At 43.0% G+C, this 27,090-nt stretch overlaps 1 protein-coding gene across 2 annotated transcripts in view; it reads right to left on the bottom strand.

Annotated features, from left to right (window-relative positions):
• Window positions 1-27,090, bottom strand: part of MYH11 (myosin heavy chain 11) — a 215,621-nt gene that overhangs the window by 3,077 nt on the left and 185,454 nt on the right. For both annotated transcript variants that reach the window (XM_030212270.1, XM_030212271.1), the window contains 7 exons: window positions 16,866-17,027; window positions 16,056-16,184; window positions 15,117-15,205; window positions 12,005-12,128; window positions 7,004-7,212; window positions 5,788-5,896; window positions 2,238-2,410 (listed from right to left, as the gene is read on the bottom strand). In XM_030212270.1, the coding sequence (XP_030068130.1) occupies window positions 2,238-2,410; window positions 5,788-5,896; window positions 7,004-7,212; window positions 12,005-12,128; window positions 15,117-15,205; window positions 16,056-16,184; window positions 16,866-17,027 (995 nt within the window). The remainder of the gene's footprint in view (window positions 1-2,237; window positions 2,411-5,787; window positions 5,897-7,003; window positions 7,213-12,004; window positions 12,129-15,116; window positions 15,206-16,055; window positions 16,185-16,865; window positions 17,028-27,090) is intronic.

Raw genomic sequence — 27,090 nt, 5'->3', positions numbered from 1 at the left:
GAACCTGAAATTTTAAAAGTGCTAAAAATAAGTTTAAAAGTATTTGCCTTAAATCTAATTGCAGAATTCAGGTGCTGGGAGTCTGTACTTGGTTGTCATATGCTCAGATTTGTTTAAATCATATGCAAATTAGTCCGGTGTTTTTCACTAAACATTCCCATGAGTGTCTGTATGTTAATCTGCATTCAAATAGAGCTCTCTGATTGGATGATCAGCTTCTGTTAAGAAATCTGCCCGGGAAGTGAACAGAGTGAGAGCTGTCCTTTGCCAAGAGAGACATCCAGCTGTGACTTCCTGTGTTTGTTGACTGAAGGGGGGCACCAGAGACCCTAGGCACGGCCCTGTCAATTAATCTAAAAATATGGGTGTTGCCTTTGCTACGTTTTAGCTGCATCAAAAGGAAGTGTCCCAGAGGCTCTGTTCGTGTCAGGGGCAGAAGAGTACACCTATGCAACATTTTCAAATCTTCAGCTATGCTTTTTCAGCAGCAATCTCCATGCGGAAATAGTAGGTGTATATGATAGTGGGAGCTTTTTTAGCTGTGATGAGTTTTAAAATGCACACATCCTCAAAAGAAGCAATGCAAAAGAAAAAAAAAAACTGGTTTGCAGGAGGGAGGATAGAAGTGATATAGATACATTGCAGGTGGAGAAACTGAACTTGTACAGCCTGTCCTATGCCTTGAGTTATGCGCAGCTCTGAGAAGCATGGGCCTAGGCTTCAAAATTCCTGCCTGCCATAGTGCACCAGTGCAGCCTGTCCGTGCTTTCCCTTCACCTACTGTCCTGGACCTAGTGCTGCTGTTGTTTGGCTGGATCACTGCCCTGCACTCTGTCTGAACTATGGCACCATGTTTCCTTTTCCCCACCAGGCTGGAAGCTACTGTTGGCCCTGACATCAGCTGTGTGTATGTGTGTTTTTTTGTTTTTTTCTTAAAATGACCACTGCCGGAATTTGTGTTTTGTTTTCTTCTACCAGCCCCCTGTGGACAAAAGTGCTCTGGTGGCAGAATGGGTGGAGACTGAGTCAGACTGGCCACAGCCCTTTACTAGGAAGTGTGAATCTCTCATTAAAAAGGAAGTAGCTTTTTAGGCTGTCTCCATGAATTTTGGTAAAGAAATATGTTTCAGAATAAATATATGTACTGTTCCCCTGGGAGTTCCTGTATGCCAGTCCTTTTCTTGCAGATTCTGAAAGTGCTAAGCCTAAGCATACGGTCCCTAATTCTATAGAGTGTGCCAATTAGACACCAAACGTTTGGTGCTCAAATGGCAGTTAACTGCTGTTTCACCTCCATTTTTATGCTTAAGTGACAAGTTAAAGAATGGTGCCTAAGGGGCCCTCTTACTAAGGCTCGCCTAAAAGTGGCCGGCGCTGGTTTAGGTGCGTGTTTTGGATGTGCGCTGGTCCATTTCCTCAGTACAACCTGGAAAAAAAGGCATTTTGTAAAAATGTGCTGGAAAATGGATGAGCGACAAAATTAAAACCAGCGCGTGTCCAGTTTTGGCCTGAGACCTTACCGCCACCCATCGACTTAGTGGTAAGCTGTCACGCTAGCCAGGTAATTACCGCCAGGTAAGTACCACGCGGTAGAAAATAAAAAATATTTTCTACCATGTGTTTTGGACATGTGCCAAGAATGGAATTACCGCCCGGCGCATGCGGTAGCACCAATTTGACGTGTGTTGGATGCGCATAGGTGCCTTAGTAAAAGGGGCCCTAAGTGTTTTAGTGTGTCCCTGCCAAGGGAGCAATCACATGGGTGTGACATAGGTATTCCAACTATAGTAATACCTCGGTTTTCATTGACTTCGGTTATCGTTGGTTTCGGTTTTCGTCGATTTTTTTTTCCATGAAAATTTTGTCTCGGATTTTGTCTGTTTGCCCACGTGAACTTGCTGCTAATTTTGCGAAAACAAAGGGTGACCCACGCGTTGTCCTGCTCAGTGTGGCGTTGTTTCTCGTTGTGAAATAATTGCCTCGGTTTTCACCGATTGTTTTCGGACAGATTATCGACAGAAACCGAGGTATCACTATATTTAAGTGCGCACCCATTTACACCTGCCATAGAGCAAGCATAAGGGGTGTGCCTAATTGCTGGCTTAAGAAATTAAGCTATAACAAATTTGCTGTTATAGAATACTAACATAGGGCCCAGATTTTAGCACCTTTTATAAAGTGACCCCCTAAATGTCCATACATGAGTTTATAGAGTGACCCCCCCTAAATGTCCATACCTGAGTTTGCTTTTCAGAGCATTCACTTCTCGGCTTATTGCCTCGTTGCTTTCAGTGGCCTCGTCCAGCTCTCTCTGCAATTTCCTGCGAGATGCATTGATGCGCTGTGACTCTTCCTCAGACTCCTCCAGCTGCCTTTTAAGCTGTTTTAGCCTTGTGCTGTTCTTCTCAGCCTAATTCAAAAGTAAAGGAATAGAAAAGGTACAGTGTGATTATAGAAACACAAAACCAGCTGATTTTTTAAAGGTAAATAGGTAAGTGTGTGAGGTAGCTTTAAAACAGTAGTTCCTCCAATAATTGAGTTAGTCTTTTTCACATCTTCAGAAGCTCTCATTCTAGCCTCACATTTGGGGTTTTTTTCTTTTTTGGGAGGGGGGCTAAGTTTTAAAAGTACTATTCTATTTATCTATGTAATTTGTACTTTTCCTAAAATTGCATATAGTGCAATGAATACATTTTTAAAATAAAAATAAAGTATATCTTAATCATTGTTCTTGACTGTCTATTTCAGTCAGTATCATTGGTTATGGACTGTGGGCTGCAGTGTAATTTTTTGCATGCTGCTCTGCTTGGTTATAGTATTAGACAAAAGAAGAATGGGAAGAAAGAAAATAAATTAGCATTTCATGTTGGAGCGGTTATATTTTCTAGATCATTCCTGCAAATTTTGGAAGCTTCTGTGCTTCTGCAGTTTTACTCCAGTCTCCCTACAGTTTTCCTTGCCTGGCTAGCTCTCATCCTTTAGCCTAAAGGACCTCACATTCCATAATGTGGAAAGATAAAGCCTTTGAAATCTGTGAAATGCAGTGATAGCTGCCTCTGCACTTGGTCTTCTTAAGCTTTTAGCCGAGTTAGACTCGTGACCTGAGGATTTCCGTCATTATCCTCTTGTCTTGCTCAGTGATCGTGGCAAGAGTCCTTGGCTGGAGACATAGTCCATGGCTCCTTCCAGAACTTGGTATACGTGGAGGGGCATAATGGAACGCGAACGCCCATCTCCATGGGCGTCTATCTCCAAGAACGGGTACGTGAAGGGGCGGGACAAACCGTATTATCGAAAAAAATGGGCGTCTATCTTTTTTCCCACTTAGCCATCTATCCCCCCTTCAATCTGTTCAGAACTCTGCTTCACGTCTCATATTCCGCCAGAACCGATATACTCATATCACCCCTCTCCTCAGGTCACTTCACTGGCTTCCTATCAGATACCGCATTCAATTCAAGCTTCTCCTTCTTACCTACAAATGCACTCAGTCTGCTGCCCCTCACTATCTTTCTACCCTCATCTCCCCTTACGTTCCCGCCCATAACCTCCGTTCACAGGATAAATCCCTCCTCTCAGTACCCTTCTTCACCACCGCCAACTCCAGGCTCCACTCATTCTGCCTTGCCTCACCCTATGCTTGGAACAACCTTCCTGAACCCTTACGCCAAGCCCCCTCCCTGCCCGTCTTCAAGTCTTTGCTTAAAGCCCACCTCTTCAATGCTGCGTTCGGCACCTAACCCTTACCATTCAGTGAATCCACACTGCCCCAATTTGACTGCCCCTATCTGACCGACCGTTCACTTGTCTATTAGATTGTAAGCTCTTTGAGCAGGGACTGTCTCTCTTTGTTAAATTGTACAGCGCTGCGTAAACCTAGTAGCGCTCTAGAAATGTTAAGTAGTAGTGGTAGTAGTAGTAATACGGTTTGAGCCAGCCAATTGCATCGGATTTGTGCGGATTTGAGCTGGGCAGTTTCGTTTTTCAACGATAATGTAAACCGAAGGCGCCCAGCTCAAAAACGAACAAATCCAAGGCATTGGGTCGTGGAAGGGGCCAGGATTTGTAGTGCACTAGTCCCCCTCACATGCCAGGACACCAACCGGGCACCCTAGGGGGCACTTCTAATAATTAAAAAAAAAGTTAACTACCTCTGAAGTCCATAGCTCCCCTCCCTTGGGTGCTGAGCCCCCCAAATCCCCCCCAAACCCACTCCCCACAACTCTACACCATTACCATAGCACTTATGGCGGAAGGGGGGCACCTAGATGTGGGTACAGTGGGTTTTGGTGGCGGTTTGGAGCGCTCCCATTTACCACCACAAGTGTGACAGGTGGGGGGGGGGGGGGCCTGGGTCCACCTGCCTGAAGTGCACTGCACCCACTAACAACTGCTCCAGGGACCTGCATACTGCTGTGATGGAGCTGGGTATGACATTTGAGGCTGGCATACAGGCTGGGAAAAAAAGTTTTTAAAGTTGTTTTTTTTTTTGATGGGAGGAGGTTAGTGACCGGTGGTCATCTGGTCATTTAGGGCACTTTTTTGGGACTTGTTCATGAAAAAAAAGGGTCCAGAAAAAGTGACCCAAATTCGCGCTAAAAACACCCATCTCTCCTCAGCTGATAACCACGCCCCAGTCCCGCCTCTGACATGCCCCCGTCAACTTTGACCATTTCTGCGACAGATTGCACTTGAAGATGCCCAAAATCGGCTGGGCGCCCATGGGAGAAAGACACCCATCTCCCGATTTAAATATGGGCGTCTTTCTCTTTCGAAAATAAGCTGGCTGGTCCCTGAATCAGGCATTAGATGTCACTGTTATGCAATGGATGAGACTTCCTTTGCAGCCCACCCAGCTGGTTAGAGGAGAAGCAGCCAAGTTTAAGAATTAAACCCAAATCATTTATGTGGTAAGATATAGCACTGCCATTGAGTACTAGCTGTACCGCTCCTGCCCCTTCCCCTAATTATTCATTCTTAAAAGTATTTCTACTAGTTTGTGGAATTGTGGGAGTAAAAACTGGCTAATGGAGGCATTGCTTCTTTAAAATATGTAGCGATCAGTACATTCAAATATCCTTATCAGCCATATCTACACAAAACTTATAACTACAAGCCATTGTTTAGTAGTGAATACCTTAGAGCATTAAAAATAACCAAGCAACCATGCTCAAAATGCACCCCCCCACCACTGCATCAGTGTCTTTCTTTATTAGCAGCCCCCTCCCCACATGTTCCTCATCTTCTCATTTTACATTCTTCCCCTGCACTCTGACGTCAGTCCCTGTATCCCAACCCACTAGGTTCCTAATTATTCAGATAACCTAATGCCTTGATTGCCCAGCAGCAGTGGTTCCCAAATCTGTCTTGGAGGAACCCCAGCCAGTCAGGTTTTCAGGACATCCACAATGAATATTCATGAATTGATTTGCATATATTATATCCTAGGTATACGAATCTATCTCATGCATAATATTCATTGTGGACAGTCTGAAAACCTTAGGGGGATTAGGTGTATCTCAAGGACTGGGTTGAGAAGCACTGATATATATCCTGGTTGTAGCCCTCAAGAACTGTCTGTGAATACCCCTCCCCTTCATAGTCCAGCATCTCCCCTTCTCTTCTTTCCTCCTCCCAGGTCTGTGCCGCTGCTGCTGTCCTCTCCTGAAGCCAAAGGGACAAACACAGCAATGTGTTTATCAGTGTTGCTGGGTGCAGGTTTTCATTTTCTAGGGCGTATGGATGGAGGGCCCAACTGGCTTGAGAGTTCTGGCTCTGCTTCCTTACCTGATCCTTGTACTGCTCAGCTTGTTTTCGCTCATCTTCCACCTGCAGTAAAACTTCTTTCAGTTTCTTGTCTTTCTGACGCAGTGCCTTGGTGGATGCTTGCTTTTCTCTGTAATCAGTCAACATGAAAAAAAAACCCCAAATCTCTTTAACAGGCAAGAGTAACCAGTATCAGGTGTAATATGCAGGCATCACTATAGATAACACAATGTTTCTGCCAGCCAAGCAGCTGCACGCAGAAGCTCTAATGGGCATTACTCATAGTTCAGCTACTTGATTTGCTGCTTCAGAAAAGCACTTGAAAGCATTTTAAAAAAATTATTTATTTATTAGGATTTCTTTACCACCCTTTTGAAGAAATGAGTTTATCTTGTTGGGCAGACTGGATGGACTGTTCAGGTCTTTATCTGCCATTTACTATGTTACTATGTTAAATGCACCCAAGGTGGTGTACAGCAAGAATTATCCAGACGTCATCATGTGAATTATACATTTTATTTTTACATCTACACTAAACTTTATTCTTGTGCTTTGGCTTCATAGCCTGTGACTTCAAAAACTATTGTACCAAGTTATGTTTTGTACATAAATCCAATGTGAATGCAGGCAAATGTTGTGCAGGGCTTGCCCAAGGGTATCCAATGTCCTAAGTGAACCTTTAGCTGTGTTCCCCAGCACAGCACAACACCCCCACCCCACTCCACCCCATCGCATTCCAGGAGTAGTTCAAGGTCTTACCCCTCCCCCTCATAGTCCAGCATCTCCTCTTCCGATCCAAACCCCTCCCCATAGTCCAGCATCTCCCCTTCTCTACCCCCCTCCTGCCAGGTCTGGGCCACTGCTGCTGTCCTCTCTCTTCTGAGGTCAAAGGGACAAATAGATTTAGCGCCAGTGTGGGGTCTTTAACCACAAGCCCACACGTGAGCACTGCTGTGTCCTGCTCCACTTCCATTGCAGAATGTATGGTTGGGGAAGGGGAAGGTGGGATACAGCAGCGCTGAAGCATTGGCCTGTGGTTAAAGGCCCACTCCAGCACCGGATTCAGTTTTTCCCTTTGGCCTGGAAATAGAGAAGATGGTGGCAGTGGCAGAAAAGGGGGAGATAAACTGCTGTGCTCCTGCCACACTGCCACTCCCTGAATGCTGCTGTTCTAGACATACACCTAATCTGCCTAGTGGTTGCGCAGCTTAGGCACCAGGCATTATGTACAGGGTACCTGGATTCCTGTTCCAGTTGCTCTTCTAGCTGAGCAATTTTGGCCTCCAGAGCAGTGATGGTAGCTTTGAACTTGGACTTGACAGCAGTCTCCATCTCTTGCAGCTTGGATTTCAGCTCTTTGTTCTGTCGCTCCATCTGCTGGCGGGCACTCTCATTCTTTTGCGCTGTGGTGCGCTCTGCCACCAGCTCATTGTTCAGCTGCTCTGCCTGCAGACATTACAGAGATCCGAGAAGGTTGAACTTAGGCACAAGTAGCATTTGCCATGTCTTTTTTTTTCACGTTCTTGTGCCTGATCAACCAGAATACTCTGGGACTTCACCACTGAGAACCGCTTGTCATAGTATTTAATTCAATCTAATATGGTGTTCTTGGTCCTGGGTACCTTGGGTACCTTCCTATATTAAATTAACAGAGATAAAACTAGGTTATCTGGGTCTACTGGACTTTCGTTTCCCTTTTAAATAAGGCTGCCAACTGGATTCAGGTTTGCAGGACAAGCTTGATCCAGTCCTGGATTTACCCCAGTGCATGCTGGGACTTGCTGGGAATGCAGCGGGGAAATCAGAACTACAAGTCCCTGCGCGCAACGGGGTAAATCCAGGACTGGATCTACCCTGTCCTGCAAATCTGGATCTAGTGAGCAACCTTTTAAACAATTGGTACATAGCCCTGGTGTCAATGGGCTATGTGAACAAAAATGCAAATGGACAGATATATTGAAAAGTGCTGGGGGATAAACCATCAGGGTGAAACTGGAGTAAGTTTTACAGCATTGTAAAACTTGGAAACATCTGCCCAAAAGACCACAAGGCCAGGTAACTTTGGGTATTTACCATGATGAGTCTTTCGCTTTAAAAGTTTCCCAGTGGCCAATGGATAACTTTTGACTGGAGAAGTTGACATCTGGCCAATAGTTATTCGTATAAGGCTATCTCTTTGAATAGCCAGATAAAGATATTCAGATAACGTGGTGGGCTGGGTTAGTATACCACTGTTTTTACATTGGTTGAACACTAGAGGGAGCTCCAAAGTATATAGCAGAGCTCTGATAGAAAATAAGTGCACAGGAACACAATCCCCCTCAATATTCAGCACTGTTTAACCAGTCAGGAACGGCTGTTGACCGGTTAAATAGCATATCGGCGCCTAACCACCAACATTCAGTGGGAAATAACTAGTTATCTCCCACTGAATATTGCTGGTTAGTGCCTAGCACATAACCTGCTATATCATGTGATGTATCCACTTAGGGACCGATATTCAGTGCCTAACTAGATAAGTTTAGCAGTCAAATAGGAACACACAAATCTTTGACCGCTAAAAGTTAATCAGATAGCACTGAATATCAGCATAACCAGTTAACCTCTTAGCAGTTTTAAAAACCTGGAAATTCAATGCCGGCTGCCAGAGACAGCCCAGCATTGAATATCTGGGTTTAATGCCGGCAGTGGACAAGAAAAGTGCTGCTGGCCATCGGTTGAATATCGGGCCTAGTGAGTTTTTATTCTTGGAAGTCCTGGATCGACAAGAAGTGAGCTTAGAAAGGCAAGCAGTTCCACACATGGGAAGGCAATTAAGCAGCTGCAGGTATATATTTTAACAAAATTCGCCCTATCCTCTCCGAGGACGCTACCAAAACCCTTACCCACACCCTTATCACCTTTCGCCTAGACTACTGCAATTTGCTTCTTGCTGGTCTCCCGCTCAGCCATCTATCTCCTCTTCAATCTGTCCAAAACTCTGCTGCGCGTCTTATATTCCGCCAGAGTCGCTATACTCACGTTAGCCCTCTCCTCAAGTCACTTCACTGGCTTCCTATCCGCTTCCGCATACGGTTCAAACTTCTCCTTTTGACCTACAAGTGCATCCACTCCGCAGCTCCTCAGTACCTTTCCGCTCTCATCTCTCCCTACATTCCTCCCCGTGAACTCCGTTCGCTGGGTAAATGTCTCCTGTCGTCCCCCTTCTCCCCCACTGCTAACTCCCGGCTCCGTTCCTTCTATCTCGCTGCTCCCTATGCCTGGAATAGACTCCCTGAGCCAGTACGTCAGGCTCAGTCTCTGGCTGTCTTCAAGTCTAGGCTTAAAGCCCACCTCTTTGCTTCTGCTTTCGACTCCTAACCATGACTCTCTTACTCAACACCCTCACTTATCACCCCTACCACTGCAATTTCCCCACCCCTAGCTGTCTGTTCGTCTGTCCAATTTAGATTGTAAGCTCTGTTGAGCAGGGACTGTCTTTTTATGTTAATTTGTACAGCGCTGCGTAAGTCTAGTAGCGCTATAGAAATGTTTAATAGTAGTAATAGTAGTAGTATTGTGAAGTGTTCTGACACTTTTATTTGGTGCTTTAACAGACAGCTGGGGAAAGACACACAGGCTGGGCTAGGCAATTATACTTTTTTTTTCTGCCAGAATTCTGCATGATTGCTTATCACAGAATTTGCGTAGAATTTCCCAGTCGCACAGAATTCAACATTTCCCCACAGAATATGTAGGGCTGCAGTAAGGACAGACCCCCCCCCCCCCCTGCCTGCTTGCCCAACTCTCCGCCCGTTGCTGCCTAGCCTACTTATGAATTCCCTGCTGGTCTAATGGCCTTTTCAGGGGTCAGGAAAAAACACCACCCTTTCCTGCCCTGCTGCTGCTGCTTTCTTGCTGGTGCCGTGCTTTTTAAAAATGGCTTCCAAGACTTCAAGTGGTAATCTCGTGAGACTAGCACTTGAAGTCTCGGTGGCCATTTGAAAAAGAATGGCACCAGCAAGAGAGTGGCGGCAGTGGGGCAGGAAAGAGTGGGGTTCTTTCCTGCCCCTGTACTCCTGCTGCAGCTCCTACTCCTCCTACCTCATTTGAGTGCAGGGGTGGCTGGAGGTAGGGAGGGAGCCGCTGTAAAAAAAAGGGGGAGGGAAGGAGCGACTGTAAAAAAAATAAAAAGGGGCATGCTGTGGATGGCTGTTAAAAAAAGGGATGCTGTGGATGGGAGAGGGATATAAAAAAAAGAGATGCTGTGGGTGGGAGGGGACTGCAAAAAGGGTGCTGTGAGAGGGAGGGGCTGCAAAAAATTTGAAAATTTTGTGGATAGAATTTTGCAGAACTTGCAGACTTTGGGTCCTGTTTACTAAGCCACACTGTAGGTTTGCAAATTTTTAAAAAGTTAGTGCGCCTACAGTGCAGCTTAGTAAACAGGGCCCTTTGTGCACAGAATTTTGAAATTTTTTGCGCAAAATTTTAATTTTTTTGGTGCAGAATTCCAGCAGGAATATAGTGTCAAGGAAAATATGTCCTGGTTTAGAGTGATGCCAGGAGCCCAGGTGAAGTAATCTACTACTAATAATAAATGTGGCTCAGAGCTGTGGAAGGAAAAGGCATATAAGCTAAGATAAGCTAAAGGGAAGAATCATATAGGTCCAGATTCAGTAAATGGTGCTGAAAATCAGGCACTGAAAAATATCGGCGCTAAGCGCAATTCTATAAAGAACATGAACCTTATATTGAATCGTTCTTAACACCAATTTCTGCGCCTAACTTTAGGTGTCAGATTTATTCTTGCTGAAATCTGGTGAAAATGCTGCCACCCAAGTTAGGCAAAATGAAGCCTTATTTTATAACTATGCATGCAACTTTTTGGAATGTCCTTGACACACCCATGGCCACGCCTCTTTTGAGTTACATGCTAATAGAGGTAGACACCATGCCTTTTAGAATACTGCACAGTCAGATGATGCAAAAATGTTAATGAGTGTCAATTAACTTCAATAACTGGTTGTTAACACCCAGTTATTGATAGTTAAGGGCTCATTATTCAATTAAACTGTGCACGCATCTTTAGTACACGTACAAATTTGGGCACCCCAATCTAGGCACCATATATAGAATTTGGGGAATAATGAAAATATTATTGCCTGCCTGGAAAACATACTGGAAGAAGTTAACTGTAATTTTATTGTGAAAACTGGAAGAGTGCTGTAGAAGTTAATTGTGGTGCAGCCAGGGCCGCCGAGAGCCGGGGCCGGGCCCGGGACAAGGCCGCCCCCAGGCCCCCCCACTTGAAGTCGCGTCGCGCCCCCCATCCGAGGTCGCCGGGCCCCCCTCCACCCGCTGCCAGTGCCGGGCCCCCTGATCTAACCTGAAGCGCCTTCATCTTCGCAGCAAGCAGCAGGGCAGACCTCTCCTTCCTTCCCTGCCCCGCCCTCACGGACGTTACGTCAGGCGAGGGCGGGACACGGAAGGAAGGAGTGGCCTGCCCTGCTGCTGCTGCTTGCTGCGAAGATGAAGGCGCTTAAGGTGGTTAGTTGTGGGAGCGACGGAAGGCTTAAGGTTAGTTGTGGGAGCGACGGAAGGGCGCGCGGGCCTGACTGCGGCAGCGCTGGGCCCCCCCCCCCGGAGGCCCGGGCCCAGGGACTTTTGTCCCCCCTGTCCCCCCCTCTCGGCGGCCCTGGGTGCAGCTGATTAGAATCACAGTTCATTTGAGTTTGTTGTTTAAAGCCACAGACTGCAATCTGGACCAGAGAGGGTGTACTAAGCTCTTTGGATTACATTGTACAAGTGGCTATATAAGTGGCTGTATGTTTAAGTAGCAAGTCTATAGAGAAGTTTCCCATTTAAACTTGTAAATAAAGCATGTAAATAGTACAACAGTGTCCTGCTCATTTATGGCAAAAGAGTTTAGTGCTCAGTTTAGAGCAAACTCAGAAAAGACATCAATCATTCCCGATCTCTTTATGCAAATTCAGTCATGTCTCCCACATTTTTTATATATATTTTTTAATTAAAAAAAAAATTCTTGACCAGTGGCATTCCTAGCCTCGACGTTCGGGAGGGAGCTGCAGCGAACGAGAGAATTTAGCATAGCGATTCAAGCTCGCAGCCAACAGGCGCGCGCCACGGCACCCCCCCAGCGGCGTGCACCCGGGGCGGACCGCCCCCACTGCCCCCCCCTTGGTACGCCACTATTCTTGACCTTCTAAAAAGATGCTGTTTTCTAGCCATCTCATCGTACCTGCTGTGTTGCTTTCCTAAAGCGATCACTCATAGCTTCCATGTTATTCTGTTCCTCTTCCAGCTCTTCCTCCATCTGAGAGATTCTGGCCTCTAGGCGGCGCTTCTCATCCTGCAGTGCAGACCTATACGATTGAAAGGAGTGTGGTTTATTTGACGTCACGGCTGATATTATTTCCATTGTTGTAACCGGTGGTATTTTGCGGCACCTTCCAACCCAATCTAATATCAGAGGAGGTGCATTTTGAAAGCTGCAAAATGTTTCTATGCTTGCTGTGACCTCTACTCTGAAATTTGGAGGTGCGCAAAAAACTATTAGCAGATATTAATTTCATCCCACCTCCCCAACATCTTGAGCTGGCCCGTACATCTGGTGTAAATGCTGGTGTGCAACTATTGGCAGTTCAGCACATAAATATAGTTATTCTACAACATCGCAATTAAATTCTAGGAACACCCCCTGACCCTCCCATGCCTCTCCCATGACCACACTCCCTTTGGAGTTATGTGCGATAGAAATTAGACGCACAGTTTACAGAATAGGGGTGTTAGTCAGTTACGTGTACAGATATTAATTAGTGCTTGTTAAGGCCAACTATTGATACTTATTTCTAATTAAGTGCCAATTTAGTGTCAATTAACTAATTATGTTAAGCGTGTGGCTGACCTTATTCTATAACAGGGCACAAGAATTTGGGGGTTAGTGTACTCTAAATATTTTCAGATACATTAACCAACTGAATACACACTGATGCAAATCCCTATTTTCCTGGGTGCTGATTCCTAGTATGACAAAAAGAACAATCCCCATGCAATAAGCATGAACAGAAGAAACTAAGGGCTCCTTTTATTAAGCCGCAATAGTGATTTCTAACACGGCAAATGCAATGAAGCCCATTTAATTCCTATGGGCTTTGTCGCATTTGCCACGTGGGTATCACTACCTCGGCTTAGTAAAAACAGCCCTAAACTTTGTGTTATAAAGGGATATTCAAGTGGGAACCTTTGTGGTTAACTCTTCCCCCGGGAGGACGAAGCTTTATACTGAATTTCTGATAGAGGAGATGACTGAACTAGGTGTTGTATAAAATGTGTCCTCTTCAATTAGGGATAGATTATTGGGGATTGGTCGTTAAATCACTTGCTTAAAATTGGAGCGCTAGCAATAGAAAAGGGGGAGGGTTGGGAGGGGGGGGAGGGCTAGGGATCATATAATGACTGTTATGCTATAGATGAAGAGCTTCTTAGTTGTATAATGTGGCTTGCAGGCCTTATTTCGCAAAATGAATGGATAAACACAAATAAGGCAAAGTCCACTACGGATATAGGCATTACTGTTGGGGTAGGGTAGTGAAGTTGGGAGGGGGGGGAGATTAAATGCTGGGAGCTAGAATCGTATGCAGAAGTTTATATGTATATGAATATTACCATTTTTTTTGAAGTACTGTTAAAGTGTTTTATTGCTACCAATAAAGATGATTTAAACATAAAGGGATATTCAGTATAGCAGATCACTACTCGAGCTGAGAGCAATATGATATGAACTGGCCGATAGAAAACGACTCCTTTATAAGACAAATGTCCCCCTCCTTTATAAGAAAAAATGTAGTTTCTTTTGTTTATCTTATTGGGATTGGTTTTTCATCGTAGATGGTTTTACCTTCCCACTTGGGTTTCACTGTTTGAAGACTCCTAATATGAAACCTAGTATTGTATAAATATAGCTAAGATTAGTTTTTTCCTAGGTGCACCATTTTGCACTTCTCCACAATAAATTTCATCTGCTGTTTCGATGCCCACTTATGCACAGTTTTCACTTTGTGAAGATATAATAAAATCCTCATTAAAGATTTCTAACTAGAAGAATTATTTTTAATGCTCTGTCTGCAACAAGTTTGCACCAATCATATAAACATGCTTCTGGGATGTTCAAACAATGGGTTCAATATTTATGCTACATGCAGGGGCATTTTCAAAAGAGAAGGGCGCCCATTTTCCATCACAAATCGGGAGATGGGCGTCCTTCTCTCAGGGTCGCCCAAAACAGCATAATCGAAAGCCGATTTTGGGCGTCCTCAACTGCAGTCCGTCGCGGGGACAACCAAAGTTCACGGGGGCGTGTCGGAGGCATAGCGAAGGCGGGACTGGGGCGTGCTTAAGAGATGGGCGTCCTCGGCCGGTAATGGAAAAAAGAAGGGCGTCCCTGACGAGCATTTGGTTGACTTTACTTGGTCCATTTTTTTTTCACGACCAAGCCTCAAAAAGGTGCCCAAACTGACCAGATGACCACTGGAGGGAATTGGGGATTACCTTCCCTTACTCCCCCAGTGGTCACCAACCCCCTCCCATCTTAAAAAAAAATCAAAACTGTTTTTTGCCAGCCTCTATGCCAGCCTCAAATGTCATACCCAGCTCCATGACAGCAGTATGCAGGTCCATGAAGCAGTTTTAGTGGGTGCAGTGCACTTCAGGCAGGCGGACCCAGGCCCATCCCCCCCCCCACCTGTTACACTTGTGCTGCTAAATGTGAGCCCTTCAAAACCCACCTGAAACCCACTTTACCCACATCTAGGTGCCCCCCTTCACCCCTTAAGTCTATGGTAGAGGTGTACAGTTGTGGGGAGTGGGTTGGGGGGGTTAGGGGGCTCAGAACCGAAGGTAAGGGACCTATGCACCTGGGAGCAATTTGTGAAGTCCACTGCAGTGTCCCCTAGGGTGCCCAGTTGGTGTCCTGGCATGTCAGGGGGACCAGTGCACTATGAATGCTGGCTCTCCCACGACCAAATGCCTTGGATGTGGTCGTTTTTGAGATGGGCGTCCTCGGTTTCCATTATGGTCGAAAACTGGGGACGACCATCTCAACATTTAGGTTGACCATCTCTAAGGTGGACCTAAATGTTGAGATTTGGGCGTCCCCGGCCGTATTATCGAAATGAAAGATGGACTCCCATCTTGTTTCGATAATAGCGGTTTCCCCGCCCCTTTCCTGGGACGTCCCTAGAGATGGGCGCCCTTAGAGATGGTCGTCCCCATTCGATTATGCCCCTCATTATGGATTAAATTAACACACATATTTTCTTCTGTTCTATGTAGGAAAAGAGCACATCTCTTACCTTCCAGATGCACTGCCTGCAAGCTCTTCAGCCAGCTCCTCTTTCTCCATCTCTGCCTGTTTGCGAGCTCTTTCTGCAGCAGCCAGATCCTGCACAATATAGTAAAAACTCATTTGATTAGCAAGAAAAGTGAAATGATTTGTAAAACATATGAACACTTGCTTGATGCCTATCCCTAACATAAGTCCACATTTTGCCAAACACTGGTGCACTGATCTAATACCCTTGAGCAGTGCATCTCAACCTAGTTTTTGAGGCAAACCTTGTCCCATCAGGATATCCGCCATGAATATGCATACGATAGATTTATATACCAAGGAGGCAGTGCATGCAAATCTATCTCATGCATATTCATGGCGGAAAACCTGATGGGACTAGGCGTGTCTCAAGGACTAGGTTGAGAAGCACTGCCTTTGAGGCAGCTTTTTTCAAAATGGGGGCCTTTGTCAAGAATACGTATGATTTTTATATATATTTTGTGAGTTTTTCTGACTGATGATTGTAACATAGCTTTTATAGGCAGTAATAGTCCTGAGGTATTTTCTTTTCAGGGCATTTCTTAAGCAAATAATTGAATTGATTTTGATGTCAAATGACTGGGAACCATGCAGGCAGGAGGGGCAAGGGTGGCATGAGGTGCACAGTAGAGAAACGCTAGGTTGCCACTGTCTCTGCTTCCCTGCCACTAGCACTGGGCTGCAGCTTGGAGGGGGTGGGGAAGGATAGAAATGGGAATATGTGTCAGGTGAGGGGGGTAAGGGCACTGGGAAGAGAGGGTGCTCTGGGTGTGGTGCTTATGGCAAAGGTGGCATCTGGAGGTTTCCAATTTTGCTGGCCTCTGAAATTTTGGTTTGCTAGGCAGTAACCTAGTTTGATTAATGGATAAACCAGGCCTGGTCCCAGGTTACTTAAAAAAATAAGCAGAGGTTGAGGTTTTACCTCCTGCAGCTGGATGAGTTCAGCTTCTAAGTTCTTGGCTTTCTTCTCATTTTCTCTCGCTGTTGTGAAGATTTCTTCTCTTGCAGCACGAGCGTCATCGAGCTCTCTCTGGTAATCTTTCATCTGAGCCTAGAGGGGAGAAACACAAAAGACATGCACTATAGGCCTTGAAATATCTCTCTTTTGAAGATGGAAAATGTTTGTCACCTCCTGATGTGTGCTGATCTCATTATTAATTTGTTACTCAACATATAAATAAATTTATAGAATACCAAATATTATATAGGCATTAAATTCAAGGTCCAGTAGGTACATTGGAGCCGACTCTGTGGGTGCTGTGAGTGCTTGAGCACCCACAATATTAAGAAAATTCCTTGGAAGTGTCCAGGGAGGGGTTATTTCCATTGGACTTAGCACCCCCAATAATTTTGAAAAGTTGGCTCCTATGAGTAGGTTATGTACATAACCTTAGGTTTTTACAAGTTTATAATTGGTTAATAATCAGTCCCAAATTTATGACTCCATGCAAATGTCTTTCAGGAATTATAATTAAAGACTGAGTGAAAAAGTTTTAGAACATTTCCTGATAACCAAGTAGGGCAGGCAAATTGTTTCTCTTGCATTCGAGTTGTATTGCATACCTTCCCGAAATCATTAGAACTTTCTGTTTTCTTGAAAAATTCCCATTCTCTGAGTTTAGTGTACCTTCCAGACGTACTACAGATTTTACCTTGGCCAATACCTTAATGTTCTTGTCTAAAAAATAAAATTTCTGACATTGTAGAGGACAATAAATCAAACGATACAAACCTGGAGTTTCCGGAGTTGCTTAATAGCTTCCTCCCGACCTTTGTTGGCAGAATCAACTTGGCCTTCAAGATCTTTGAGGTCCACCTCCAGTTTTTTCTTAGCTGCAGCTGCCAGGGTTCGCTGCTTACGTTCGTCTTCCAGTTCTGTCTCATATTCGTGAACCTAAAAAGACAAGATTACAGTTAGTTACAGTAACAATTTTTATATTCTTCTATTTGCCAATAAAGGTTCAAAGTGGATTACAAATAAAGAGTTAGATCATTAATCGAGGATAATTACAGAATGCAAATACCAATGCAATTCACTTTAAAAGCATAAATTCAAATAAAAATATTCCTAATATGAATTACAAAAATGCTACTACTCCTCCTATCTTAAAAGCACATATTTATGAAATAAAAGTGTTTTAATTGCTTTTATGAATGCATCATAGTTAAACAGAAACCTAATGCGTTTAGTCAGACTAGACCAATTTTTTGCTGCATGATAAGAAAATAAGGATGAAAACATTTTTCCGTGAAACAATACCTTTAGGATGTGGAAATGATATGGATACCAGGTCACAGCAAGAGTAATGTAAGTTAATCCTCGGCTTACAAATAAGTTGTAACATATACTAAGGGGTCATACCATACAAGATTTTAAATATTGTTTTCTAAAATGGTTCTTGAAGTCTTTATTGGCAAAAAGACTGACAATGAATGGAGGATCTAAGCCCATGTGGAATGGAAGGAGGCCTGCTAGCTCAGACAGTAGGAGGACTGGTGTAGGGCTAAGAAGAATTAACTATCATTGGCCTCCATCCCTGATGGATGGACAGATGCTGATGGATGAAGGAAGGAAGGAAGGAAGGATCAGTGGGGTTCCTCAGCACATGTGGGCTACAGCATGGATGCGGATGCAGAGATGGACGGGGGAAAAGAGGACAGTGATGAGGTCAGGCCTGCCTTCCCTCTGCCACTGGTCCCACCCTCATTTCCTGTTTCCGGAAGGGCGGGAACAGAGGCAGAGGTGAGACAGAAGGGAAGGCAGGCTGAAGCGCCGTGCCTGCTCGCCTTTTACTGCTGCCGGCGGACCCCGAGGTAAGAACTTTTAAATTCAGGCCGGCACGCAGGAAGGCGAGGGGCAGGCGGAGGACTGGGAGAAGAGGGCGGGAAACGCAGGTCGGGCTGCCATTCGGAGGGGAGAGAGAGAGAGAGAGAGGGAGGGAGGGAGGAAGGCGCGGGGGTCTGGAACTCGGAGAAGAGGGGGGCATGGAACTCAGAGGGGAGGGGAGGGAGGGAGGGAGGGGGCGGGCCTGTAACTCGGAGGAGAGGGGGGCCTGGAACTCAGAGGACAGGGGGGGAGGGAGGGGTTGGGCGATTCTCTCACGATTGAATCCTCACCTCCAACGTTCTGTGGCTGGCTGATGCTGGTTTCCCTTCCCTCTCATTGATCCTCCCTCTGACATCATCAAATTCCGATGCGAGGGTGGACCAATGGGAATTGTGTTACAAACCCAGGCATCCAGACATAGAACGCTGGAAGTGCAAATTATTATATAGGATTATATATCAGTTTCTGGAAATGAGAGAGGAAACCAGGTCTCTAGGGGCAACTTTCTTACTTGCTTATCCTTGCAAGTGTGTTATAAAATATCTAAATATAAAGTATGTGTTTTTTGTACCAACACAATTGAGAGAATTTATAAATATGAAAAAGCTTGTCAAATGATAAAACCAACATAAAGTATTGTATGGTGGTATTTAGGGCTAGGCCTTTCCTTATATTTTTTTCTTCTTTTTATGTTCCCCTGAACTATTTCGACTCCTTCCTCCTTAATTGTGGTCAAAGGAAGATATGGTGAAATATTAATGTTTTTCTTTAGTTAATTTTGTTTCCACTTGAATGGTATGTATTAATCATATCTGTATTTCATGTCGCAAGTATAATGCTTGTAAAGTTATGAAAATTTTCAATAAATAAAGAAATTAAGGATTATATATCATCTTTTATTGTTGCTGCTACGTGAATCATTAAATGTTTGTAACAAAAGAAGAAATATAAGTAATTGGACAAATAAAATATAGAATAAGAAGTAAAATTGAAATAATAAAGTGCTTTACAATTTTTTTTTGTTTTGCGATTTCCTTGTTTTTGTAATGTGGTGCTTGAGGGTAAACATTTTCAGTTTGTAGATCCAAAACAGTTGAAAGAGTTTATTGATGCAAGAGTTGATGTGAATACAGTAAACCTTCCCTAATTTAGCAGGTTGGGGTCTGAATCAGAGGAAGCATCTATTGATTATTAATTTTTGTATCTTTTTTCTTTTTTAATTTCCTTAATCTTGGAATCAAATTTCTTCAACTTGTGGACAAATGGGCTGTAAAGATATATGCTTATCATTTTTGTTTCCTAATGTTAAATAATGCCGATTGCATATTCACTTTATGTGGTGTTATAATGGAAAATTTAAATAATAAAAAAAAAAAAATGCTTTACAATTTTTTCCTGGAGGTTCTTTGACCAATGATTGGAACTGGGAGTCCTGAAGAAAGCAAAAAGTTTGCCATTGTATTGCTTTGCTCCAGACCCACTGAGGTCTTTTCCCTCCTTTTTTTTTTAACATTCATGTTTAAGAATAACAATTAGAAATAAAATACAAAAAATTATTCACAAGTGTATAAGCGCATTTTTGTTTTTCTTTTTTTTTATTTCTTCTCTGTCATAAACATAAAGTGAGAGGGTGAATGACTGTACAAGAGGATCCTCTGGACATATTTTAATCTCTATTAGAAATTGAACAAGATTTAAACCATAGATACAATATTATCAGATAACAGACTTACAATGCCTACATTTTGGAAGCCCATATATGGAAGAAGAGAAGCTAGAGTACAATATCACTGCAGTACCCAGAACTGTTTTCTCAGCTGCAGTTGCTAACACAGCCTGTACCAGAGTTCCTACCAAATATTTACTTCAGTATCCTAAGCTCTTTGCTGTTTTAAATATGTTCTATAGAATGTAAGCAGTTTGTTTTCCCACCTGTGAAAGACAAACCATATCTCTCTGGTATTGGCTTCCTTACTATTCCAGTTTAAGGGTTGTTTCTCTTTTTGTGGGTCTGCCAACACTCTACAAGGCCTGATGCAATCACATTTTTGACCTTACAAGGTACTTTATACACAGCTGACCAAATCATTTTGAACTGAATGAGAACTTTAAATCAGGGCCGCCGAGAAGGGGGGGGGGCAAGATTCCCCCTGGCCCGGACTCCAAGGGTGACCCAGCCATAAGCATTGCTATAGGGTGGCACAAATGCAAGTCAGCATTAAATTCTTCCCCTGCCTTGTTCAGTATCTTTCTCGTCTTTCCCTCCCCCCCTCGGCACTGTTCGTGTAGGCTACCGGCAGCATCAAAAAACCTGCCTCTGACTGACCTCGGAAGTGTTCCCCCTGTTTTGCCCCACCTCCTCTGACACAACTTCCTGTGTCCGCACAGGTGGGATACACAGCAGAGGAAACACTTTGGAGTCCAGCCAGAGGTACATTGCTTCTTTTTTAATGCTGCCGGCTGCCCGCAGGAACACTGCTTCGGGGAGGAGGGAAAGACAAGAGATTGAACCAGGTGATGGGGCTGTGCTGGTGACGGGCAGGTGGGGGTGCGTTGGCAGCAATAGTGAACAGGCGGGCAGCAGCAGCGAGCTGGCGGGGGGGGGGGGGGGGGTTGTTTGCTCCAAGCCCAGCTTTGTCTCTCAGTGGCCCTGCCTTAAATGAATAAAGATTTACATACTACAAAGTAGTGAATAGAAATCCAACTTGAGATATACTTGAATATTACTGGGTCCAGGAATTGCAGAATTTGAGTTTCTTTACTGTGGGACAAGAGCTGGAATCTCTCCTTCTTGGGCCTGTCTCTTAAGATATATTGAGCTGGCACCTCCACCTTTGCTAACCAGAGGGAAATCTCAGTTCATTTCAAAATCCTGGTTTGGCCTTGGAAATTAGAAACAGCACCAGGGGTGGGGGGTAGGGGTGGTGGGGTTGGAGGGGAGGAGTGAGAATCAGTAGTGATAAGACATTTCAACTATGACACACTGAAAGAACAAGAAATCAGAAGGAGCTAGGAACAGATATGCAAAAGTAGCAATTAAAAGGTCTGGTGGAAAGTTACTGAATCTGTGTGAAACTTGGATTTACTGAATTAAATTGTAGGCTAAATCTGAGATGATTTACCAATTTTGTTGGAATGTAATTGTATTTTACATGCATTGCCTGTCACCTATTATTTCTCTGTGATTACTCTGTGACCTCTGATGTGAATTACTTAGAGAGGTCACACAGCTATGCAACTTCCTGTGGGGGATAGATGCAGCACATGCAGCACATGGAGCACATGGAGCTCATGATCTCTCCTAACCTGAGAGGATCTATGGTGGTGTGAGCATCCATTACCATCTAAGCACATGGAAGGAGCTGATAATACAAATGTATAGTAATATGTATATATAAGCCTGTCTGATTATAATCTAACTACAAACTGTGAGTAAACAGATGTTTTGTTACTTCAACTTTAAAGTGACTCAGCAGTGAATTATTCAGGGGTGAATGAGAGAGAGATGAAGAAAGAAATTAACATTTCTAAAGCTGAAGCTGTGTGTACTAAAATCTGCTAATTATTTACTACAAATAATCCAACAAAAGGGTTATGGGCCCAGGCTCAGGAATTGAAAAAGAAGAGAAATATTACCAGGCAGAAAAAAAGGCCACATTTTTCTCTTAAGTTTTAAAGGAAAGATTCAGTCTGTCTCTCTCTCCCCCCACACAGCAGACAGAAGGCTAAGAAAATGGCTGAGGGAAGAAATTCACCATTGTTCTATTCTCTCAAGGTGCCTAGATTAACTGAGTTTAATTATCAGCAGTGGGAACTAAGATTCATATGTCTCCTTCGAGCAAAAGGATTAAATATATGCTTAGACCAAGACAGAACAGCTGAAAATATGGCTGAATGGGACAATGCAAACTATTATGTGAAGTGCATGCTTTTGGAAGCTCTCTCAGAGAAACAAGCCATATTAGTGGAGGGAAAAGATACACCAAAGGACATTTTATATAAACTGAGAACTATGTATGCAACTACATATGCAAAGCAGCAACCAATTTGGTTGGCAGAGTTGAATGAAACCAAATTAAGGGATAAAAGTAAATGTAATGATCACATCATGCATCTTATGTCTTCATTTCAAAAGTTAGAACTTTCTGGAATTCCCATGTGTGATGCATTGAAAAGAGCATTTCTTTTTACCTCACTATCAAAGAAGTTTGATGTTTTTAGGTCTGTAAATGAGGCCATTGAAGGGCAATCTTTTGAACAGGCAACATCAAAACTAAGGCAGGAATGCATAATAAATGATTCTGAGGAGATGTGTTCTCAAAGTCAGTCAGAGAGAAATGAAACAAATTTCTTGGCAAAGAACAGAGGAAGGCGGAGCTATGGGAAAACTCCACCCAAGGGCAAGCTGATTTGCTACTCATGTGGAAAGGAGGGACATGTATCTAAATGGTGTAAGGAAACACAAAACACTCCCTCTAGCTCACCTAAGCCAATGGAACTAAAGAATTTTCAAACCAGGAAATGTATGAAGGACAAAGATAAACACAAGGGCTTTCTAATGGCAGAAAAATCTTTGACTATGGTAAATAATAATTCAAATGAAAGTACTTGGATTTTGGATTCGGGGAGCACATGCCATTTAACCAATTGTAAGGATTTCTTTCAGGAAATGTGTCCAGAGGAAGGTATTCTTAAAACTGCAAACGCAGGGACTGCTAAGATCCAAGCAAAAGGTATTGGATTCTTAAAATGCAAAGTGTCTAATGAAGTTAAAGAAATTCCTGTAAGTGATGTCTTGTATATTCCCCAAGCAGTTTGCAATATGCTTAGTGTATCTACATTAGATAAGAAGGGATTTGTGATTCATTTTGAAAACAGTAAGTGCACAATCTCTAAAAATGATGAAGTGTATGCTGAAGCTTTTATGCATAATGATGTTTATAAACTGAGCATTTCAGGTGAAGCCTCACATATGGTGCAAGTAAGGAAGAATGATGGTAAATGTAGTCTGGAAATCTGGCACCGCCGCCTGGGACATCGTGATTGTAAGGTGATCCAGGATCTTTACAGTAAGCAACTGGCCACCGGCATTCAGATAAGTGCAGATGCTGGTAATATGGAGAAATGCATAGACTGTGTTACTCAAAAGGGTGTGAGACCCTCATTTCCTGCATACACAGGAAATAGGAGTAATAAAGTGCTGGACTTAATACACAGTGACTTATGTGGACCGTTTAATATCCCATCATTGGGAAATAACAGATTTGTGCTAATATTCTTGGATGATTTCTCTAGATATTGTGTGGCCTATTTGCTGAAAGAGAAAAGTCAAGTCACAGACATGCTGAAGAAATACGTAGCCATGGTGAGCAATAAATTTGAAAGAAAACCAAAGGTTCTTCAGACCGACAATGGTGGTGAGTTCATTTCACAAAGCATGCGCACATTTCTAGAACAAGAAGGCATTCAGCATATCACAACAGTAGCTTATACACCAGAGCAAAATTCTGTTGCAGAGAGAAAATTTAGGTCAATTGTGGAAATGACCAGATGTATGCTGTCAGATAGCAATCTCCCTAAAAGACTATGGGGGGAAGCCATTCTCACAGCAGTGTACCTACAAAACAGAATGCCAACTAAAGGCGCTGAGCGCACACCACATGAGACATGGCATGGTAGGAAGCCAAACCTGTCACACATAAGAACATTTGGAAGTACAGCATATGCTCACGTACCAAAGCAAAGAAGGCATAAGCTGGATTCCACAACAGAAAGGGGCATTTTAGTTGGCTATGCTCCAGGACACAAAGGATATAGAATTTTGAATCTGAAAACTGGCATTGTTGGCATAAGACATGTTACATATTTTGATGAAAACAAAAGGGTTGATAAAGGCTGGATTATCCCAGATGAGCCTTATCATCCAGAATATGAAACTAGAACCATAATAGACATGCCAGTGTATATAAATGCCATACCAAGGCAGATGTCTGAAAGCAACTCACCTGTATCTAACGAGGAACAGACAGAGGAAGCAGACACAGAAAGGATCATTGAAGAAGACAGTACAGTTGGAGAAGGGGAATCAATTGGAGAAGGACTCTCAGATTTAGAGGATGCGGAAAGGTCAGACCAACCTGTTGTTAGACGCTCATCCAGGGAAAACAAAGGTGTTCCACCCCCAAGACTGTCTTACCTAACAAAGTCAGCAGAAGCTCAAGAGCCCTTAACATGGGATGAGATTGAGAAAATGCCAGCAGAAGAAGCTGCTGAATGGCATAAAGCTGCACAAGAAGAAATTGATGCATTGGATAAAAATAATACTTGGATTCTTACAAAATTACCTCCTGGCAAGAAAGCTATAGGATGCAAATGGGTATTCAAGTTAAAAAGGAATGCACAAGGAAAAGTGGAAAGGTATAAAGCCAGATTAGTGGCAAAGGGATATCTTCAAAAATATGGAGAAGATTTTGATGAAGTGTTTGCACCTGTAGTGAAACACACGACAATCAGAACACTTCTGAGCATTGCAGTCTCAAAAGGCATGCAAGTCAAACACATTGATGTGAAAACAGCGTTTCTTCATGGAGATATAACTGAAGACTTGTACATGGAACAACCAACAGGTTTCATAAATACAAAACAAAGACAGCTAGTGTGTAAATTAAACAAAGGTCTTTATGGATTAAAGCAAAGTGCAAAATGTTGGAATGAAAAATTGCATGAAATATTGACAAATTTAGGATTTAAGCAAGGTGAAGCAGATAAATGTTTGTACACTAGGTGCACAAATGGACAATATGCATACATTTTAGCTTTTGTTGATGATCTGCTCATTGCAAGCAAAAGTGAGCAAGAGTACAAGGACATTGTAAAGTGTTTAAACCAGAATGTTGAGATAAAAGAACTTGGAAATGTGTCATACTATCTTGGTATAGAAATTGAGAAACAAAATGATGGTTCTTATCTTCTAAGCCAGAAGCAGAAAATAAATGAGCTTATTGAAAGTTTAGGTATGCAAGATGCCCAAGTTGTAAGCACTCCCATGATCACTGATTTTCTGAAGGATGAAACAGTAAGAGAACCTTTACCAGATAACATCCAATATAGATCAGCCATAGGTAAGCTTTTATATCTAGCTACCACATACAGGGCTGATATAGCAAATGCAGTAGGAATTTTGAGCAGAAGGGTCAGCTCACCTACCAAATCAGATTGGACTGCAGTTAAAAGGATGGTAAGGTATTTAAAGGGTACCATTGATTGTAAATTAAAGATTTCAGCCAATAGTAATCCAAAACTAATATGTTACTGTGATTCAGATTGGGCAGGGGATCATTCTGATTATAAATCCACAAGTGGATATGTGTTTATGTATGGAAATGTACAAATTTCATGGGCCAGTCATAAACAAAGTATTGTGAGTTTGTCTTCTACAGAAGCTGAATACGTGGCCGTATCGGAAGCGTGCAGAGAACTGATGTGGATTGAAAAACTTTTGCTGGATTTTGGTATAGCTGAAAAGAGACCAATCCAGATAATGGAAGATAATCAGAGCTGCATCCGACTGTCACAGAATGACAAGGTTCAGTCACGCACCAAGCACATCGCAACGAAATACCACAACGTGCGAGAGTTGGCAAAAGAAGGGGTCATCAGTCTACACTATTGTCACACCAGTGAGATGACAGCTGACATCATGACCAAACCGTTACCCAGAGAACATTTTGTGAATCTGCGTATAAAGCTTGGACTTTGTATGAATAAATAATTGCATGACAGTTATGCATGAGAAGGGGTTTGTTGGAATGTAATTGTATTTTACATGCATTGCCTGTCACCTATTATTTCTCTGTGATTACTCTGTGACCTCTGATGTGAATTACTTAGAGAGGTCACACAGCTATGCAACTTCCTGTGGGGGATAGATGCAGCACATGCAGCACATGGAGCACATGGAGCTCATGATCTCTCCTAACCTGAGAGGATCTATGGTGGTGTGAGCATCCATTACCATCTAAGCACATGGAAGGAGCTGATAATACAAATGTATAGTAATATGTATATATAAGCCTGTCTGATTATAATCTAACTACAAACTGTGAGTAAACAGATGTTTTGTTACTTCAACTTTAAAGTGACTCAGCAGTGAATTATTCAGGGGTGAATGAGAGAGAGATGAAGAAAGAAATTAACATTTCTAAAGCTGAAGCTGTGTGTACTAAAATCTGCTAATTATTTACTACAAATAATCCAACAAATTTCCAGTCAATATCAGATGCAACAATGTCACTGAATATGGGCACAACTATTCCAGCAGCTTGCTATCAGCTGTGGAAGCTTAGAATAGTACAGAGATGCTGGAGGTCATTTTAGCAGGCTTGTGTGCTATTTGCATGTGTACAGAGCGATTTTTAAAAAACTCACCACGTATATGTGTGGATCTGCAGCAGACACAGTTTTGAAAGGCGTGTTGTAGGTGTGGTTTATATGGGCTAGAAAGGACGGGTGCATTTCTGATTTTGGAATAGCATGCTTTAAAATATCTAGATGCCAGCAATTACACCTGCTCTGCGTGACATGTGTCAACTGATTATTTGGGCCTGGGGGTTTATAGGAGCGACTGAGAGAGGCAATTCTGCTTACCTCTCTGATGTTAAAACCACTTCTAAAATACAAAACGACGGGTTTTCTAGTTGGATTCCTTAAATGCCTCCCTTTAGATGATTCATTTTGTAAAAACTGGCATTTACACATGTAAGTACCAGCATTTGCACACCTAGCTTGAAAAATCATCGATCATAAGTACCGACATTTAGATGTTCAAAACCGCAGGTGAGGGCATTAAAAAAAAAAAAATGTTTCTTTGTAAAATGGTTGTTCCTGCTCCATGTGCTGCAAACAACATATGTATTTTATGTGTCCATATGTGTATTTTACAAAATGCTCTGCATTCAGCAAAATATTCAGGAAACTGTGTACATCTTGACTTAGTTGTCCTTATTCCTACCTAACAAGAAGCTAGCAAAATAGCAAAAAGAGGCAAACAGTAGCAGAGAAACAAAACACGAAATGTATGGATATTTTGTAGACAAAGTAAAAGATGGGAAAAGGCTTCTTTGAGAATTGC

Source organism: Microcaecilia unicolor, chromosome 8 (assembly GCF_901765095.1).
Source record: "Microcaecilia unicolor chromosome 8, aMicUni1.1, whole genome shotgun sequence".
Lineage (NCBI taxonomy): Eukaryota > Metazoa > Chordata > Amphibia > Gymnophiona > Siphonopidae > Microcaecilia > Microcaecilia unicolor.
The sequence above is the reverse complement of the archived record's forward strand: the minus strand, read 5'-3'. Positions and strand labels throughout refer to the sequence as shown.